General features: G+C 41.6%; 2 protein-coding genes across 5 annotated transcripts; both read right to left on the minus strand.

Moving 5' to 3' along the window:
• Positions 1-6,191: 6,191 nt before the first annotated feature.
• On the minus strand, positions 6,192-11,752 carry LOC110530557 (zinc finger protein 572-like). Of its 2 annotated transcripts, none has more exons than XM_021613741.2 (4): positions 11,003-11,752; positions 8,130-8,251; positions 7,857-7,971; positions 6,192-7,640 (listed from the first exon to the last, which is right to left on the minus strand). In XM_021613741.2, exons 1-4 carry the CDS (start codon positions 11,205-11,207, stop codon positions 6,547-6,549), a joined length of 1,536 nt encoding a protein of 511 aa, XP_021469416.2. In that variant the 5' UTR covers positions 11,208-11,752; the 3' UTR covers positions 6,192-6,546. The 2 variants fall into 2 exon arrangements, with proteins under 2 accessions (XP_021469416.2, XP_036842101.1); XM_036986206.1 differs by lacking the exon at positions 11,003-11,752 and adding an exon at positions 8,458-8,857.
• A 6,797-nt stretch (positions 11,753-18,549) lies between these two features.
• Positions 18,550-21,455, minus strand: LOC110530555 (zinc finger protein 35). 3 transcript variants are annotated; one of them, XM_021613736.2, is made up of 4 exons: positions 21,008-21,453; positions 20,787-20,908; positions 20,513-20,627; positions 18,550-20,296 (listed from the first exon to the last, which is right to left on the minus strand). In XM_021613736.2, the coding sequence occupies exons 1-4, from the start codon at positions 21,219-21,221 to the stop codon at positions 19,185-19,187; spliced, it is 1,563 nt and encodes a 520-aa protein (XP_021469411.2). In that variant the 5' UTR covers positions 21,222-21,453; the 3' UTR covers positions 18,550-19,184. The 3 variants fall into 3 exon arrangements, with proteins under 3 accessions (XP_021469411.2, XP_021469412.1, XP_036842099.1); XM_021613737.2 differs by having other exon boundaries at positions 20,995-21,453; XM_036986204.1 differs by having other exon boundaries at positions 20,513-20,908; positions 20,995-21,455.

Raw genomic sequence — 21,455 nt, forward strand, 5'->3', positions numbered from 1 at the left:
TTTAACGGGTTTTATCACAGTTGCATCCGACAATATTTTTCAGTGACAACACGTTTCTGGCGGCCTTCTTCCATTACACACTAGGTGTTCGAAGCAGCCTTGGTAACCTTAGCTAAATAGCTCAGGTGGTCCCTCTGTCTTCCGTAAACACGTACTGTAACATGGGGATATGGCCTTATGGGAGCACTAACCCTAAACCTATAAAAAGGTGTGTATCAATTTAACCTTTTGGTGTTTTTAACATTATTTATCGCTTATATGAAAGTTAAGTTCCTTATGCTTCCAAAACCGTACCTCAAGCGATGCATAGTAATGTAGGGTCCCCTGTACAGAAGACGCCTTCATCCAATGACTCTTATGTGTAATGGAATTGCGAGTCATGATCAAGGGCTACACCTGGGGTTGAGAGTCCTCTTCAACAGCCTTCTCTCCGTCTCTCCACTGTGAGTTACTCCTCTGCTTATTCAAAACGATATTGACTGGATATGAAGATCTCTCTGATGCCATGGGATACAAAAAAATTAAAATATTCAGTCAAATTTTAGGGCTATTCACACATTTGTTTTTTGCATATACAATACATTTACCATTAATAACGAATAACATCAACTACCTTTTCTCCTGACTCGTCCTCGTGTCTTCTTCAGCTCGCTCTCCATCATTTGACACTTCCTTTTCAGTACATCAATATCCCGCTGGCTTTGGATAATTTCCATGCGTATAACAGCACAGCTATCATCTACACGATTGTTTATTTCTGCTACAGCTGCTTTAGCCAATACCTCCAGAATGGATACCAACTGTGCCTGGAAATTGCAGCTTGCCATCTTGTCCAACCCAAATTACAGATGCGTATTCCCTGTGTGAAGTAAATAGTATTCAATATCCAAGATAATGTGCAATAAACAATCCGTATATGTCCATAAATGACAACAATGTAGTGAAGCGGAAGATACGTGCAATCCTTCTTCTTCTTCTATGGTGTAATGTCGTTCGCGATAACTTGATGTGCATGTCGCCACCTATTGTGCGGGTGAACAATTTCCAAGCTAATGTGCGATAAACAATCCGTAGATGTTGTTAACTGGCAACAATATGGGAAATGCGTGCGCAATTGCATTTCTTGGTCTGCTTATTGTTCTTCCGCAAACATACGTTAGAAGTGCATGCCGCCTCCTACTGTGTGGGGTGAAAACTGTGGAACTGCTACTTCAACCTCCTTCACCCTAACAGGGCACTCCTGAAACTCGAGCACGTGGTTCCCACCACAAATGCAGCACCGTGTTTCCATCCAATTACTCTTTCACAACATATATGATCAAATATTGTCATCAACACAACCTTATACAACTATTGTGAAAATGTGGTAAAGTAAAAGGTAAAGTAAAACACACTGAACAAAATATAAATGCAACATAAAATTTCAAATATTTCACCGAGGCACAGTTCATATAAGGAAATCACAAATCAATCAATTGAAATAAATCAATTAGGCCCTAATCTATGTATTTTACATGACTGGGAATACAGATATGCATCTGTTGGTTACAGATACCTTAAAAAAAGGTAGGGGCGTGGATCAGAAAACCAGTCAATGGTGTGACCACCATTTGCCTCATGCAGCACGACACATCTCCTTCAAACAAAGTTGATCAGGCTGTTGATTGTGTTCTGTGGAATGTTGTCTCACTCCTCTTCAATGACTGTGAGAAGTTGCTGGATATTGGCAGGAACTGGAACACGCTCTCTGACACGTGGATACAGAGCATCCCAAACATGCACAATGGATGACAAGCCATGGAAGAACTGGGACATTTTTAGATTCCAGGAATTGTGTACAGATCTTTGCAACATGGGGCCGTGCATTATCATGCTGAAACATGAGGGGATGGCGGCGGATGAATGGCACAACAATGGGATTCAGGATCTCGTCATGGTATTTCTGTGCATTCAAATTGCCATTGATAAAATGCAACTGTGTTCGTTATCCATAGCTTATACCCACACATACCAGAATCCCACCGCCACCATGGGGCACTCTGTTCACTCCAAAGTGACACAAGTTTATTATTTGGTCCCATATTCCTATTATGCAATGACGACATCAAGCTTGTGACACTACAAACTTGGATGCATTTGCAGTTTTTTTGGTTGTGTTTCAGATTATGTTGCGCCCAATAGGAATCTATGGTAAATAATGTATTAACACACCATAAGTACTTATGACACTTTTAAATGGGGGGACTAGATACATAAAGTGCATTCATTTCTAAACGGTAAAACAGATATGTATGAAAATACCCTAAGATTAAAAGTTACATTCCTTCGACCACCACATCTGTCAAATTCCCATTCTTCCACCTTCTTCCACAATATTGCCAAAGTCAGGTACTCCCTTCCTGCCTTTGAAACCCTCATCTACGCATTAATCACCTCTCGTCTGGAGTACTGCAACTTACTACTCTCCGGCATCAATGCAAGCTCCCTTTATAAGCTGTAAATGGTTCCGAACACTGCAGCCCGACTCTTTACCCACACTAAGTCCTTGCAGCACATCACCCCTGTCCTCCATGAACGCCACTGGCTCCCTTTCTCCCAACTTGTTAACTACAAGATCCTACTTCTGACCTACAAAGCCCTTCAACAGCTTACCTCTACAACCTTTTTCTCCCCTACCAACCCACACGCCTACTCCGTTTCACTACAGCAGGCCTCCTTGCCGTTCCTAAGTCCAAGCTCCAGATCTTCGGCGACAGGGCCTTCTCCAGGGTTGCACCAAGGCTCTGGAACTCTCTCCCACCAAGAATGGTGGAGCCGGAGGGGATGGCTGCCGTTTCACGGGCTCCTAACCAACTGTGCTGTTTTGTTATTTATTTTGCGTTTTGTAACTTATTTTTTTATTTGTTTTGTACATAATGTTGCTGCTACCGTCTCTTATGCCCAAAAATAGATTCTGGACATCAGCACACCTTGAACTGGACAAAGAATGTTTCTTTAATGAGTCCGATGTGAAGTATATACTGCTTTCTCGAAGAAAAAGCCCAAATCTCTTTCATTTGAGTGAAGACGGAGAGAATTTGTAGGCGAGTGAGTAAACCTCCACTACCATCCGTTCTATTGGCCATGTGCAATCATTGCATGCAAACTTAAATCAGTTTTACCTCACTTCTACCAGCATGTCACATGTGCAACCAGAGGAAAAAAACTCTAGACCATCTTTACTCCACACACCCTGTGTATAGCCTCGTTATTGTTATTTTAGTGTTTTATTTATTCTAATTTTATTTAGGTAGGCTAGTTGAGAACAAGTTCTCATTTGCAACTGTGACCTGGCCAAGATAAAGCAAAGCAGTGTGACACAGACAACAACACAGAGTTACACATGGAGTAAAAAATAAACAAGCCAATAACACAATAAACAAATCAATGACAGAGTAGAAAAAATAAAGTATATATACAGTGTGTGCAAAAGGCATGAGGAGGTAGGCAATAAATAGGCCATAGGAGCGTATAGTTACAATTTAGCAGAATAACACTGGATTGATAAATGAGCAGATGATGATGTGCAAGTAGAGATACTGGTGTGCAAAAGAGCAGAAAAGTTAATTAAATAAAAACAGTATGGGGATGAGGTAGATAGTCCATCTGTAAATAGCCCACCCAATCTATGTACAGCTGCAGTGATCGGTTAGCTGCTCAGGGCTTGTAAATAAGCAATTTACTGTGAGGTCAACCTGTTGTATTCGGCGCATGTGTACATCAACATCTTTCAGTCCCACCTAAAGTCTCACCTCTTCAGCATAGCCTACCCCTTGTGACACATTTGAATGCGGGTCAAAAGAGAAATAAAAGTATTATCTGAGTTGTTTCGCTCCTACCTGCTCTCACCGTCATTAACAGAACCGAGGGAAAACAGTGCCTGACAGGAAGGGTCGAAGGACACCGTCTACCGGTTAACCCCGCTTCCCGCTAGCACAGCAGGCGTGAGGATGGGGCGACACTATGTGCTTGCTAGCTTGCTAGTTAGCTAAAACAGTGTGTTGCCCCCGCGTGCCGGAGAAAACTGTGCCTGAGAGGCGCCGGCGAAGAACACGGTCTACCGGTGTCTCCCCCGCCTATCGCTAGCACAGCAGGTGGGATGATGAGGGGGCACCATGTGCAAGCTAACTTGCTAGTTAGCTGGGACACAGTGTGCTAGCTAACTTGCAGTATAAAGAAAGGTTCCTGCAGATGCAGGAATGCCACGAATTTCAGGCCGCAATTGGGCCCTTCTCAAGAGTTTTGATATCTGCCACACCCCCTTTGAATCAGCAGTTGTAATGTCGGAGGAGAAAAGCATGAACACATTTAAAGAGGATAGATTCTAGAACCAACTTCTCTGGTTATAAACGGCTTATGTGTCATGATATGAGTTAAAAACATAAATTCTAGTGTCAAAATGTTCTACAAAGTGTAAATGAGAAAATGTTGTTACACCAGACAAAATGCTGATACTGTATTTTTAACAGCTGTGAATGACAATAGAAGATGAAAGACCAGTGTAATATTTGAACATTGTTATATTAGAAGAACACTCACTGCTTCTACAGTATTATGTGAATGATGGTTTATTCTACATGGAACTGTTACACTTGCAAGTTATCAAAACACTTTGTTTAGGATATCTACATAAGTTCAGCAATTGCACTCTTCTCATATTACTCTGTAGGCTACTAACCGATACATGAGATGATAAAACTTCAAGTAGCAAGCTACTTTTTCATTTTATTTAACGAGGCAAGTCAGTGTAGCAAGGTGTAGAACTAGTTTCTCATTACACATTCCAGACACTGGTACTCCTTGCTATCTTGGCATACAGTGCCTGCAGAAAGAATTCCCACCCCTTGACTTTCCCCCCACATTCTCCCTGAATTTAAAATGGATTAAATAGATATTGTGTGACTGGCCTACACACAATACCCCATAATGTCAAAGTGGAATTATGTTTTTAGACACTTTTACAAATGAAAATCTGAAATGTCTTCAGTAAATAAGTATTCAACCATTATGTTATGGCAAGCATAAATAAGTTCAGGAGTAAAAATGTGCCTAACAAATCACATAGGTTGCATGGACTCATTCGGTGTGCAATAAGTGTAACATGATTTTTGAATGACTACCTCATCTCTATACCCCACACATACAGATAATTGTAAGGTCCCTCAGTCGAGCATTGCATTTCAAACCGATTCAACCACAAAGACCAGTGAGGTTTTCCAATGCCTCAAAGAAAGGAAACTATTAGTAAACTCAGCAAAAAAAGAAACGTCCTCTCACTGTCAACTGCTTTTATTTTCAGCAAACTTAACATGGGTAAATATTTGTATGGACATAAGATTCAACAACTGAGACATAAACTGAACAAGTTCCACAGACATGTGACAAACAGAAATTGAATAATGTGTCCCTGAACAAAGGGGGGAGGGGTCAAAAGTAACAGTCAGTATCTGGTGTGGCCACTTAGCTGCATTAAGTACTGCAGTGAATCTCCTCCTCATGGACTGCACCAGATTTGCAAGTTCTTTCTGTGAGTTGTTTCCCCACTCTTCCACCAAGACACCTGCAAGTTCCCGGACATTTCTGGGGGGAATGGCCCTAGCCCTCACCCTCCGATCCAACAGGTCCCAGACATACTCAATGGGATTGAGATCAGGGCTCTTCACTGGCCATGGCAGAATACTGACATTCCTGTCTTGCAGGAAATCACGCACAGAACGAGCAGTATGGTTGGTGGCATTGTCATGCTGGAGGGTCATGTCAGGATGAGCCTGCAGGAAGGGTACCACATGAGGGAGGAGGATGTCTTCCCTGTAACGCACAGCGTTGAGATTGCCTGCAATGACAACAAGCTCAGTCCGATGATGCTGTGACACACCGCCCCAGACCATGACAGACCCTCCACCTCCAAATCGATCCCTCTCCAGAGTACAGGCCTCGGTGTAACGCTCATTCCTTCAACCATAAATGCAAATCTGACCATCACCACTGGTGAGACAAAACCGTGACTCATCAGTGAAGAGCACCTTTTTCAAAAAGAGACGAGGACTGAGGACACATCACACTATTTTCCCAACTTTAAGGCCCTCCCCCTTCTTTTCATTTTTTTAAGTTTCTCCCTGCTGGTGTTGTCTTGTAGTGGTCAGTTTTTTTTTAGTTTCTACAATTCTAAATCGACTTTGGGTCACTGAGAAGCGCTATATAAAATTGTCCCATGTATTATCATTCATCTAAAAGTGCAGATTGACTCTCATGAAATCAATATGATTATTTATTATATGACGTTGTTTTTATGATTTTGTGGTACAAACACACATTGTTACCAGTTGTAAATAAGTTGTTATAATGAAAGTGATGGGCCATCAGTGGAACATGAAAACATTCACATATCAATTCGGAGGAAAAACTTGTCAAAACATCTCAAAATACCTTCTGTGCCACAATTTCACATAGAAAGTATTAGCGAAAAATAATGCAATTAAGTTTCTATTTGTTCCATCTGTTCTGAGACTACATTAAACTTGTGTGTGGATCCCCAGGGTATGCGGGTACCATGTATTGAGACACTGCATTCTCTGCTATGTGAGTTCTCTGATGTGACGTCATTTTGGAGCGCCGGGTGAAGCATTTCCCACACTGTGTGCACTCATACGGTTTCTCCCCACTGTGGACCATAGCATGTCTGATCAGGTTGCACTGCTTGGTAAAACTCCTGCCACACTGTTCACAGGTGTACGGTTTCTCTCCGGTGTGACTCCGGAGGTGTTCTTTGAGCTGACAGAGACGCTGGAAGCTCTTACCACAGAAGGTGCAGCTGAAGCGTCTCTCGGTGGTGCCACCTGATCTCCACTGACTCCTCATTCTCTTCACCATGTTAAAACTACTGTGACTCAGGCTGTATCCAGAGAAGGTGGAGGTGGTGGCCATGTTTGACCCTGTCATGCACTCACTCAATCTCACTGTTGCTTCTGAAGCCCTGTATTGATGCAGTCTTGGCTGTAGAGCTAAACTATTTCCTTCATTACTTGAGTTCAGCATCTCACTGCCCTGTCCCTCTGGCATCTGTTGTCTAGTCTCATCAGCCAATGTCCTGACATGTCTTTTCATGTGTGCTGATGCACTGAACATTTTAGCATGTGGTTTCCATATAGAAGAGTGAAGCGATGGCCCTACATCATCTGTCATAGTAGGAACAGCTGGCAGCCCACTATGAGATGGGACCATTGAGATATTCTGAGAGTACTCTTCTGTGGAATGAAAGGAGAAATCTGGGTGACCATCAGGGTCAGTGTTTCTGCCTGGACCCACAGAGGTCCACAGCTGCCCATCAGTCTCATCCATGACAAACTGGTCAGGTCCTGCCAGGGCTGTGGTCTGATCCAGCTCCTCCTCTTTCACCATCACTAGGTCTAGTGAGACCTCGTCCGGCCGGTGCTGCTCTGTACTGAACACCTCTGTAGATGCGAGCCGGGGTTCCTCTGGACGATCAGAATTGGGGTAATGTTCCACTGAGTCTCTGGGAGATATGCTGGGTTGTGTGATGAAGTCCTCATCACAGTGCCTTTGCTCAAAGGATGGTGGTTTCCCAGGCTTGGAACCAGACTCTAAAGATTTTGGGATCAACATAAAATAAACATTACAAAAGACCCTTAACAGTTGCAAAATAGACTGCTTTAGAACTGACTATGTGTGTATGTGCACTCCATTTGCCAGAACACAAAACACCTAACACCAATGTAGCAATTTGGAACGTGCATACCACCACACTCACACATTCTTCCATAGACAGACAGAGCAGTACCCCTTATGGTCACACCCACCCTCTCCAGTGATCCTGAGCCCTTCCTGAGGGTCAGTCTTCCACACGTCCTCTGCTGTCTCCTCATCTTTGATCAGTATGGGTTCAGTCTCCACTCTCTGCTCCACATCTGTAGGCTGTAACAGGGACTGAGGTTATTACTCTGGACACACAGCATATCTAACCCTTTTCATACTCATGAATCACACAAAAGCGATAAAATCTCCTGATAATCCAATATCAGAATTTATCAAGATGTCAGGTCTCTGTAATTGTTAAAGGTGATGTATCATACCTGGGGTTGAGAGTCCTCTTCAACAGCCAGCTCTTCGTCTCTGCACTGTGAGTTACTCCTCTGTTTTTTCAAAACAATCTTGACTGGATATGAAGATCTCTCTGAAGCCACGGGGTAAAAACCTGGAAAATAATTGTTTTCAGTCAAATATTAAATATTAGGCTATTCACACATTTGGGTTTTGCATATACTATCAATTTACTAGTCTGGAGACGCGACGTAAAATTTCCTTGAATTCTACATCGGGCATAAATGAGCGTCAGGATCAGGAAAGTTCTCTCACGACCTCACAAGCCAGAATGTTGAATAAAATCATATTTTAACTTACTTAACCAGTTGTCGTTGATCCTTGTGCTGGTAGGAAAAGCGGTACGGCAAGCGGTTCCCGGAGTGCCAAGTCTGGGAACAAAAGGCTCCTGAACAGCTTCTACCCAGCAAGCCATAAGACTGCTGAATAGTTAATCAAATGGCTTCCCTGACTACTTGCACTGACTCTCTTGCACCAGCTCTATCCACACTCACACTCCAACACACACTACATAAGCTCACAAAACACACACTTCACATACGCCGCTACTACTCTGTATTATTTATCCTGATCGCCAAGTCACTTTTCCCCCTACCTGCATGGACATACAGTTGAAGTCAGAAGTTTACATACATCTTAGCCAAATACATTTAAACTCAGTTTATCGCAATTCCTGACATTTAATCCTAGTAAAAATTCCCTGTCTTAGGTCAGTTAGGATCACCACTTTATTTTAATGTGAAATGTTAGAATAATAGTAGAGAGAATGATTAACTCCAGCTTTTATTTCATCACATTCTCAGTGGGTCAGAAGTTTACATACACTTAATTAGTATTTGGTAGCATTTCCTTTAAATTGTTTAACATGGGTCAAATGTTTTGGGTAGCCTTCCACAACCTTCCAAAATAAGATGGGTGAATTATGGCCTATTCCTCTTGACAGAGCTGGTGTAACTGAGTCAGGTTTGTCTGCCTCCTTGCTCGCACACGCCTTTTCAGTTCTGCCCACACATTTTCTATGGTATTGAGATCAGGTATTTGTGATGGCCACTCCAATACCTTGACTTTGTTGTCCTTCAGCCATTTTGCCACAACTTTGGAAGTATGCTTGGGGTCATTGTCCATTTGGAAGACCCATTTGCGACCAAGCTTTAACTTCCTGAGTGATGTCTTGAGATGATGTGGACTTATTGAAGCAACATGTTCCATCCTCATGATGCCATCTATTTTGTGAAGTGCACCAGTCCCTCCTGCAGCAAAGCACCCACACAAGCCTCCCCCTTTTCCCTCCAAACATAACAATGGTCATTATGGCCAAACAGTTCTATTTTTGTTTCATCAGACCAGAGGACATTTCTCCAGAAAGTATTAACTTTGTCCCCATGTGTAGTTGCAAATCCATAGTCTGGCTTTTTTTTTTATGGCGGTTATGGAGCAGTGGCTTCTCCATGCTGAGCGGCCTTTCAGGCTATGTCGATATAGGACTCGTTTTCACTGTGGATATAGATACTTTTGTACCCTTTTCCTCCAGCATCTTCACAAGGTCCTTTGCTGTTGTTCTGGGATTGAATTGCACTTTTCGCACCAAAGTACGTTCATCTCTAGGAGACACAATGACTCTCCTTCCTGAGAAGTATGACAACTGCATGGTCCCATGGTGTTTATACTTGCATACTATTGTTTGTACAGATGAACTTGGTACCTTCAGGCGTTTGGAAATTGCTCCCATGGATGAACCAGACTTGTGGAGGTGTACAATTGTTAATGTCTAAGATCACTTTAGCACCACCCTAAAAACCCGATTCAAATTCGACACAAACCTTCAAATAGGTATGTAATGACACATTATATAAGAAAATCTTTATAGTGTTTTATTTACATTTTAGAGGCGATAAGGTGATAAGTTTGACAGATCGAGTGAAAAAAAGCAACTTTCCAAGACAACATCTCTCCTCACTATCACGCATTAGTTTCGCTTTCCCACCCGCCGTTTTAAAAAGACCCGAGGAGCTCATTGCCTTCTTGAATTATGCAGAAAAGGGCAGCGTTTAGGTCATGTAATTGATTCTGTTGGAAAGGGGAGAAATTGTGCTTTACAATGGCATTGACATTACAGTTGATCTGGAAGTATTACGTTTTTGGGGCGCTAAAGTAAGGGTAATTGTACGGACCCAGACGATGTAAGAGTTTACGTTACACCTGTTGTATTCGGCGCATGTGACAAATACAATTTGATTGTGAGACAATATCCACAGGAAAGTATAATTAAATCAACCTTTCAAAGTGCTCTCGAGTGGCGCACCATCACTACAGACCCTGGTTCAATCCCGGGCTGTATCACAAATGGTTGTGATCGGGAGTCACATAGGGCAAAGCACAATTGGCCCAGCATCATCCATCCTGGTTTAGGGGAGGGTTTGGTCATCATTGTAAAATAAGAATTTGTTCTTAGTATTAACTGACTTGCCTAATTAAATAAATAGTGCATTCAGATTTCTATAACCTGAAGCATGCACAAACCATGCCGGAGCTTGGCAAGTATGCATGGTGGTGTGCATGAATTTTCAAATTGTGTGCATGCTTCAGGTGACAGAAATATGAATAAACTACAAGCACTTTGAAAAGTTGATTTTATTATACTTTCCTGTGGCTCACACATATTCCTACATGCCAACGGCCCAACCGGTAAAGTAAATTAAACTATTTTTTACATTCTGATTGGTAGAGATCGTGAGTCAACTTTCCTGATCCAAATGCTCATTTATGCCGGACGTTGAATCCAGTATAATTCAGACGTTCCAGGCTATACATTTACAATAAAAAGTAACACATCAACTAACAGTACCTTTTCGTCTACGCGTCTTCTCCAGCTCGCTCTCCATCATTTGCCACTTCCTTTTCAGTACATCAATATCTCGCTGGCTTTGGGTCATTTCCAAACGTATAACAGCACAGCTATCATCTACACGTTTGTTTATTTCTGCTACTGCTGCTTTAGCCAATACCTCCATAACCGATACCAACTGCGCCTGAAAATTGCAGCTCGCCATCTTGTCCAGCCCAAATTACAGATGCGTATTCCTTGTGTGAAGTAAATATTATTCAATTTCCAAGATAACGTGCAAAAAACAAGCCGTATATGTTGATAAATGACAACAATGTAGTGAAGCGGGAGATACGCGCAATTGTTCTTCTTCTTCTGTGGTATAATGGCGTTCGCAACAATGTGATGTGGATTCCGCCACCTACTGTGCGGGTGAATAATAAGGATCCCAAAACTTGAAATATGTAAGTAAAATTTGAATTAAAAAAACATCAACCTGCTTTTCTGTTTAAAAAAAAAGAAGAAAAAAAAGTTCTTATCAGGTCCCTACACAGGCTCGAACGACTCCTGTTAGGGCGGGATATTTCCTAGCGACAATAGTCCTTGTAGTGTTTCTGCTGTGAAGTCTTGAAGCCCCTGCCATCGCTCTTCAGTTCATCTCGTTAAGTTTATTTATTACCGTAAATATCAGAGTGCAACAGCCTTTCAAAAATGTTATGAATTAGCACTGGCCAGCAAATAACAGGGTATATTCTAATTTGCATATACAGTGAAAGGTAGCCATATCTAGAAGACAAAAAAAAAAAATGCAGGTGGCACACTTGGTTATTAATGCATAATAGGCCTTCAGAAAGTACTCACAGCCCTTGACATTTTCCACATGATGTTATGTGACAGCCTGCATTTAAAATTGATTACATTTTGATTTTGTATCACTGGCATACACTCATCGAATGATGTTTTTAGACATTTTTACTAATTAATTCAAAATGAAAAGCTGAATTGTCTTATGGCAAGCCTAAATAAGTTCAGAAGTAAACATTTGCTTGAGTCACATAAGTTGCATGGACTCATTGTGTGCAATAATAGTGTTTTAACATGATTTTTGAATGACTACCTCATCTCTGTACCCCACACTTACAATTATCTGTAAGGTGCCTCAGTCGAGCAGTGAATTTCAAACACAAATTCAATCACAAGACCAGGGAAGTTTTCCAATGCCTCACAAAGAAAGGCCCCTATTGGTAGATGGGTAAAATAAAATCATTCTAAAAGCAGACTGCACCTGTACATAGCCCATCCAACTACCTCATCCCCATACTGTTATTTATTTTGCTCCTTTGCATCCCAGTATCTCTACTTGCACATTCATCTTCTGCACATCTATCACTCCAGTGTTTAATTGTTTTATTGTAATTGTTTCACCACTATGGCCTATTTATTGTCTTACCTCCCTCATCCTACCTCATTTGCTAACACTGTATATAGACTTTTTCTATTGTATTAATGACTGTATGTTTGTTTATTCCATGTGTAACTCTGTTGTTGTATGCGTCTAACTGCTTTGCTTTATCCTGGCCAGGTCGCAGTTGTAAATGAGAACTTGTTCTCAACTAGCCTACCTGGTTAAATAAAGATGAAATAAATAAATAAAAACATTGAATATCCCTTTGAGCATGGTGAAGTTAATACTTACACTTTGGATGGTGTATCAATACACCCAATCACTACAAAGACACAGGTGGCCTTCCTAACTCAGTTGCAAGAGGAAGGAAACAGCACAGGGATTTCACCATGAGGCCAATGGTGACTTAAAAACAGTTACAGTGGGGCAAAAAAGTATTTAGTCAGCCACCAATTGTGCAAGTTCTCCCATGTAAAAAGACGGGAGGCCTGTAATTTTCATCATAGGTACACTTCAACTATGACAGACAAAATGAGAGAAAAAAATCCAGAAAATCACATTGTAGGATTTTTAATGAATTTATTTGCAAATTATGGTGGAGAATAAGTATTTTTAAGTGGGAGAACTTGCACAATTGGTGGCTGACTAAATACTTTTTTGCCCCACTCGTTTAATGTCTGTGATCGGAGAAACAGAGGACAGAATAACATTGTAGTCAGTGGTGGAAAAAGTACCTAATTGTCAACCGTGAGTCAAAGTAAACATACCTTAATAGAAAATGACTCAAGTAAAAGTGAAAGTCAACCAGTAAAATACTAAAAGTATTTGGTAATAAATATACTTAAGTATCGAAAGTAAAAGTATAAGCAAACCAGATGGCACAATGTTCTTGTTTTTTTAGCCAGGGGCACACTCCAACATTCAGACAACTTATAAATTAAGTGTTTGTGTTTAGTGAGTCAGATCAGACGCAGTAGGGATAACCAGGGATGTTCTCTTGATAAGTGTGTGAATTGGACCATTTTCCTGTCCTGCTAAGCATTCAAAATGTAACAAGTACTTTCGGGTGTCAAAGAAAATGGATGTAATAAAAAGTACATTATTTTCTTGAGGAATGTAGTGAAGTAAAAGTAAAAAGTTGTCAAAAATATAAATAGTAAATATTCCCCAAAAAACAACTTAAGTGGTACTCTAAAGTATTTTTGCCCCACTGATTGTAGTTACTCCACAATACTAACCTAAATGACAGAGTACATTTTCTATTTAACCTTTATTTTACTAGGTAAGTTGACTTCTATTTTTTTATTTCACCTTTACTTAACCAGGTAGGCAAGTTGAGAACAAGTTCTCATTTACAATTGCGACCTGGCAAAGATAAAGCAAAGCAGTTCGACGCATACAACAACACAGTTACACATGGAGTAAAACAAACATACAGTCAATAATACAGTAGAAAAATAAGTCTATATACAATGTGAGTAAATGAGGTGAGATTTGGGAGGTAAAGGCAAGAAAGGCCATGGTGGCGAAGTAAATACAATACAGCAAGTAATACACTAGAATGGTACATTTGCAGTGGAAGAATGTGCAAAGTAGAAAAATAAATAATGGGGTGCAAAGGAGCAAAATAAATACAGTAGGGGAAGAGGTAGTTGTTTGGCCTAAATTATAGATGGGCTATGTACAGGTGCAGTAATCTGTGAGCTGCTCTGACAGCTGGTGCTTAAAGCTAGTGAGGGAAATAAGTGTTTCCAGTTTCAGAGATTTTCGTAGTTCGTTCCAGTCATTGGCAGCAGAGAACTGGAAGGAGGGGCGGCCAAAAGAAGAATTGATTTTGGGGGTGACCAGGGAGATATACAGTATCTGCTGGAACGCGTGCTACAGGTCGGTGCTGCTATGGTGACCAGCGAGCTGAGATAAGGGGGGACTTTACCTAGCAGGGTCTTGTAGATGGCCTGGAGCCAGTGGGTTTGGCGAGGAGTATGAAGCGAGGGCCAGCCAACGAGAGTGTACAGGTCGCAGTGGTGGGTAGTAAATGGGGCATTGGTGACAAAACGGAGGAACTGTGATAGACTGCATCCAATTTATTTAGTAGGGTATTGGAGGCTATTTTGTAAATGACATCGCCGAATTTGAGGATCGGTAGGATGGTCAGTTTTACAAGGGTATGTTTGGCAGCATGAGTGAAGGATGCTTTGTTGCGAAATAGGAAGCCAATTCTAGATTTAACTTTGGATTGGAGATGTTTGATGTGAGTCTGGAAGGAGAGTTTACAGTCTAACAAGACACTTAGAATATGTTGACAACTACAAATACCTAAGTCAGAACTGTCCAGAGTAGTGATGCTGGACGGGCGGGCAGGTGCAGGCAGTGATCGGTTGAAGAGCATGCATTTAGTTTTGAGTTTGTGTTGCAGGAAGCAAATTTCTGCTTGAAAAAGCTAGCCTTGGCTTTTCTAACTGCCTGTGTGTATTGGTTTCTAACTTCCCTGAAAAGTTGCATATCACGGGGGCTGTTCAATGCTAATGCAGAACGCCATAGGATGTTTTTGTGTTGGTTAAGGGCAGTCAGGTCTGGAGAGAACTGGTTCTAAATGTCTTGAATGGGGCGTGCTTATTTTAGATGGTGAGGAAGGCATAAAAAAAAAACAGGCATCCTCTACTGACGGGATGAGGTCAATATCCTTCCAGGATACCCAGGCCAGGTCTATTAGAAAGGCCTGCTCGCTGAAGTGTTTGACAGTGATGAGTGGTCATTTGACCACTGACCCATTACAGATGCAGGCAATGAGGCAGTGATTGCTGAGATCTTGGTTGAAAACAGTAGAGGTGTATTTAGAGGGCAAGTTGGTTAGGATGATATCTATGAGGGTGCCCGTTTTTAAGGCTTTGGGGTGGTACCTGGTAGGTTCATTGATAATTTGTCAGATTGAGGGCATCAAGCTTAGATTGTAGGATGGCTGGGGTGTTAAGCACGTTCCAGTTTAGGTCACCTAGCAGCACGAGCTCTGAAGATAGATGGGGGCCAATCAGTTCCCATATGGTGTCCAGAGCACAGCTGGGGGCAGAGGGTGGTCTATAGCAGGCGGCAACAGTGAGAGACTTGTTTTTAGAGAGGTGGAGTTTTAAAAGTAGAAGTTAAAATTGTTTGGGTACAGACCTGGATAATAGGACAGAACTCTGCAGGCTATCTCTGCAGTAGATTGCAACACCACCCCCTTTGGCCTTTCTATCTTGTCTGAAAATGTTGTAGTTAGGGATGGAGATTTCAAGAGTATTTGGTGGTCTTCTTTTGGTGGACTGAGAACACATTCTCATTTACAGCAACAACCTGGGGAATAGTAACAGGGGATCGGATGAAGGAGTCAATTGTAAACTCGGTTTGATTAGGTGACCGTATGAGGGCAAGATTGGGATTTTAGCCTGGACACCGGGGTTAACAACCCTATTCTTACGATAAGTGCCATGGGCTCTTTAGTGACCACAGAGTCAGGACACCCATTTAACATCCCATCCGAAAGATGGCACCCTACACAGGGCAATGTCCCCAATCACTGCCGTGGTCCATTGGGATATTTTTTCAGACCAGAGGAAAGGGTGCCTCCTACTGGCCCTCCAACACCACTTCCAGCAGCACCTAGTGTCCGATGCAGGGTGGTATGCTGCTGCTGGAAATGAAGGATGCTTGTACAGAATAAAAATATCTAAAAACACGCATCCTGTTTGCAATAAGGCACTATAATAAAACTGCAAAAAATGTGGCAAAGAAATTAACTTTATGTCCTGAATACAAAGCGTTTGGGGCAAATCCAACAACACATCACTGAGTACCACTCTTCATATTTTCAAGCATGGTGGTGGCTGCATCATGTTTTGGGTATGCTTGTCATCATTTACTATATCCACAGTAAAACGAGTCCTATATCGACATAACCTGAAAGGCTTTGGAGAAATGTCCTCTGGTCTGATGAAACAAAAATAGAACAGTTTGGCCATAATGACCATTGCTTTGTTTGGAGGAAAAAGGGGGAGGCTTGCAAGCCAAAGAACACAATCCCAACCGTGAAGCACAGGGGTGGCAGAATCATGTTGTTGGGGTGCTTTGCTGCAGGAGGGACTGGTGCACTTCACAAAATAGATGGCTTCATGAGGGAAATTATCTGGATATATTGAAGCAACATCTCAAGACATCAGTCAGGAAGTTAAAGCTTGTTCTCAAATTGGTCTTCCAGATGGACAATGACCCCAAGCATACTTCCAAAGTTGTGGCAAAATGGCTTAAGGACAACAAAGTCAAGGTATTGGATTGGCCATCACAAAGCCCTGACCTCAATCCTATAGAAAATGTGTGGGCAGAACTGAAAAAGCGTGTGCGAGCAAGGAGGCCTACAAACCTGACTAAGTTACACCAGCTCTGTCAGGAGGAATGGGCCAAAATTCACCCAACTTATTGTGGGAAGCTTGTGGAAGATTACCTGAAATGTTTGACCCAAGTTAAACAGTTTAAAGGCAAGGCTACCAAATACTAATTGAGTGTGTGAACTTCTGACCCACTAGGAATGTGACGAAATAAATAAAAGCTGAAATAAATCACTCTACTATTATTCTGACATTTCACATTCTTAAAATAAAGTGGTGATCCTAACTGACCTAAGACAGGGAATTTTTACTAGGATTAAATGTCAGGAATTGTGAAAAACTGAGGTTAAATGTATTTGGCTAAGGTGTATGTAAACTTCTGACTTCAACTGTAGTGTATTACATTTAGTCAAATGTTTAGTATTTGGTCCCATATTCCTACCACGCAATGACTAAATCAAGCTTGTGACTCTACAAACTTGTTGGATGCATTTGCAGTTTGTTTTGGTTGTGTTTCGGATTATGTTGTGCCCAATATAAATTCATAGTAAATAATGTATTGTGTCATTTTGGAGTCACATTGTAAATGAGATTTTTTATTTATTTTTTAAATAGGTTATTGAAATAAAATAAAAATGAGGAGCCCTTAACAGTCAAACATGAAAAACATTTCACAAATGAATTCGGAGGAAAATCTAGTCAAAATGTCTCAAAATACCTTATGTACCAACTTTTCCCATAGAAAATGTTATCCAAAAAATTATCAAATTATTAACTTTGTTCCATCTGGTCTGAGACGACATTAAACTTGTGTGTGGATACCCAGGGTATGCGGGTACCACGTATTGAGACTTGGAGGAGGCTCCTTATGGTAGAGAAATTCATATTAAATTATCTGGAAACAGCTCTGGTAGACATTTCTGCAGTCAGCATGCCAATTGCACGCTCCCTCAAAACTTGAGATATTTGTGGCATTGTGTTGTATGACAAAACTGCATATTTCAGAGTGGCCTTTTTTTTGTTCCCAGCACAAAGTGCACCTCTGTAATGATCATGCTGTTTAATCAGCTTCTTGATATGCTACCTAACCCTAACCCTGTCAGGTGGATGGATTATCTTAACGTTTTGATAACCATGTAAATCTCTCGGACAAGGTAACTTTAATCAATATATTAGACTCTATTTACTCAGATTCGAAAATGCTAATTAGCGTCAACGTAGGCATTATGCAAAACTAATCCCTGCAAGCTCCTGCGTGTCATCTCTGACGCCTTTGCTAACAGGTATTGTGTCAATTTACAACTTGCACAAGACAGTTCACGGAACTGTCAATTGAAAAACATTTTGCGAGTTTATTCATTACTACATTTAGCTAACAGATAGTTAATCCAGAGATTATTACCTTTGCCTCGACAGTCTCGTCTAGATCCTCATGGCATTTGTAGTTCTTATGATAGCCACATTAGCAGCTAATTAGCATTACATTTTGGGGTGGTAAATACTTAGAGATATTTACATGGTTATCAAAATGTCATGTCAGGGTAAGCCTACATGAAACACAGCACTTATTTGAAGTGTTTCTAAAATCCCCAATGGGAACAATTTATGGTGGAATAACAATAGAAACCATGTTAGTTTGACCGCTAGGTTTTATGGGTATTATGACTCATACTGTGGTACTTACTCTATTTGTTATTAGGCAAACTAAGACGTCTCCCCCTTCTTGATAGCCCCCCTTTTGACGAGGAAGCACAAGTGTATCCTAGCACAGAAGAGTTTTACCATTTCTTCCACACACCCTTTGAAATCAGCTGTTGTATTGTCGTCAGAGAAAAGCATGCACACATTTAAAAACAATATGCTACTTAACCTTTTATGTATAAAATGTATTGCAAAACTAACTTACATTTTTTTCATCGCTTTACACATTTATTTTGGGATCCACCCCGGTAAACGTCCTTTGCCTGATGGATAAGGACCATCTCATTCCATAAAAGCACATTTTCGTCCACATCACTCTCCTCACCCCCTCTCCTCCATTATTTTGACCTTTTTTCCAAAGGAGGCGAGAGAGGACTAGGAAGAAACGCAGGAGTTGAGCAAATCTAATTGAAAAAAAGCACCTACACACACTCTTGTCCTTACTTTAAGCCCCTTCTCTTTGTTTCTCCTGCTGTTAAGTCTGGTGCCGTCTTGTGATAATTTTTTTCAACAATTGTAAAGCAATTTTGGGTCATTGAAAAGCTCTACATATAGGTCTCATGTATTCGTATTATTGATCTAAAAGACGGATTGACTTTCAAAATCAAGCCTTCAACAATCAAACAAGAAAAGCACAAATCAATTGGGAGGAAAAGCTTGTCAAAATACCTTCTGCACCACATTTCCATGTAGAAAGAGTTACAGAAAAACTGAAATTATGTTCCTATTTCTTCTGAGACTACATTAAACTTGTGTATGGATCCCCAGGGTATGCAGGTATCACATATTGAGACACTGGACTCTCTCCTATGTGAGTTCTCTGATGTGATGTCATTTTGGAGCGCCGGGTGAAGCACTTCCCACACTGTGTGCACTCGTAGGGCTTCTCCCCGCTGTGGACCATAGCATGTCTGATCAGGTTGCACTGCTGGGTAAAACTCCTGCCACACTGATCGCAGGTGTACGGTTTCTCTCCGGTGTGACTCCGGAGGTGTACTTTGAGCTGGCAGAGACGCTGGAAGCTCTTCCCACAAAAGGTGCAGCTGAAACGCCTCTCGGTGGTGCCGCCCGACCTCCACTGAGTCCTCATTCTCTTCACCATGTTAAAACTACTGCGACTCAGGCTGTATTCTGAGAAGGTGGAGGTGGTGGCCATGTTTGACCCTGTCATGCACTCGCTCAATCTCACTGTTGCTTCTGAAGCCCTGTATTGATGCTGCCTTGACTGTAGAGCTAAACTATTACCTACATTATTTGAGTTCAGCGTCTCGCTACTCTGTCCCTCTGGCATCTGTTGTCTAGTCTCATCAGCCGATGTCCTGATATGTCTTTTAATGTGTTTTGATGCACTGAACATATTAGCATGTGGTTTCCATATAGAAGAGTGAAGCGGTGGCCCCACTTCATTGGTCATCGTAGGAATGGATGGCAGCCCACTATGAGATGGGAAAATTGAGATATTCTGAGAGTACTCTTCTGTGGAATGAAAGGAGAAATCTGGGTGGCCATCAGGGTCAGTGTTTCTGCCTGGACCCACAGAGGTCCACAGCTGCCCATCATTGTCATCCATGACAAACTGGTCAGGTCCTGCCAGGGTTGTGGTCTGATCCAGCTCCTCCTCTTTCTCATCTTTCACCATCACTAGGTTTAGTGAGTCCTCGTCTGGCCGGTGCTGCTCTGTGCTGAACACCTCTGTAGATGAGAGCCGGGGTGTTCCTGGTTCCTCTGGACGATCAGAATTGGTGTAATGTTCCACGGAGTCTCTGGGAGATATATTGGGTTGTGTGATGAAGTCCTCATCACAGTGCCGTTGCTCAAAGGATGGTGGTTTCCCAGGCTTGGAACCAGACTCTAAAGATTTAGGGATCAACATAAATTAAACATTATAAAAGACCCTTAACAGTTGCAAAATAGACTGCTTTAGAACTGACTATGTGTGTATGTGCACTCCATTTGCCAGAACATAAAACACCCAACCCCAATGCAGCGATTTGGAACGTGCATACCACCACCCTCACACATTCTTCCATAGACAGACAGAGCAGTACCCCTTATGGTCACACCCACCCTCTCCAGTGATCCTGAGCCCTTCCTGAGGGTCAGTCTTCCACACGTCCTCTGCTGTCTCCTCATCTTTGATCAGTATGGGTTCAGTCTCCACTCTCTGCTCCACATCTGTAGGCTGTAACAGGGACTGAGGTTATTACTCTGGGCGCACACCATATCTAACACTTTTTATACTCATGAATCACACGAAAGCGGTAAATTCTCCTGATATTCCAATAACAGAATTGATCCAAAAGGTCAGGTCTCTATAACTCTAAAAGGTGATGTATCACACATGGAGATGAGAGTCCTCTTCAACTGCCATATTGTCTTCTCCCCACTGTGAGTTACTCCTCTGCTTGTTCAAAATAATCTTTACTGGATATGAAGATCTCTCTGATAACATGGGGTAAAAACCTGGAAAATAATTGTATTCAGTCAATTATTAGGATTATTCACACGTTTGTGTTTTTATTCATTTGTTCAAGATGCAATCAAATTACCGTGAAGTACTACCTTTTCTCCTGACTCGTCCTCGTGTCTTCTTCAGCTCGCTCTCCATCATTTGACACTTCTTTTTCAGTACATCAATATCACGCTGGCTTTGGGTCATTTCCAAACGTATAACAGCACAGCTATCATCTACACGATTGTTTATTTCTGCTACAGCTGCTTTAGCCAATACCTCAAGAATGGATACCAACTGCGCCTGAAAATTGCAGCTGGCCATCTTGTCCAACCCAGGATTCTCTGTGATTAAGTAAATAGAATACAATTCTCTAACTAGACAGTGTGTAAGAAACAATCCGTTTATTTATAGTTCTAACACTATGGCAAATGGCCCAATTTGGTATGTGTAAGAAGAGAACGAGTCGCGCAAACAATGTTGTTGATAAATAGCAGCAATGTTGGAAGTGGGATATTCGTATGTAATCGCACTTCCGTTCAACTCATAAGGTATTAC

The sequence above is a fragment of the Oncorhynchus mykiss genome, chromosome 8 (genome assembly GCF_013265735.2).
Source record: "Oncorhynchus mykiss isolate Arlee chromosome 8, USDA_OmykA_1.1, whole genome shotgun sequence".
Lineage (NCBI taxonomy): Eukaryota > Metazoa > Chordata > Actinopteri > Salmoniformes > Salmonidae > Oncorhynchus > Oncorhynchus mykiss.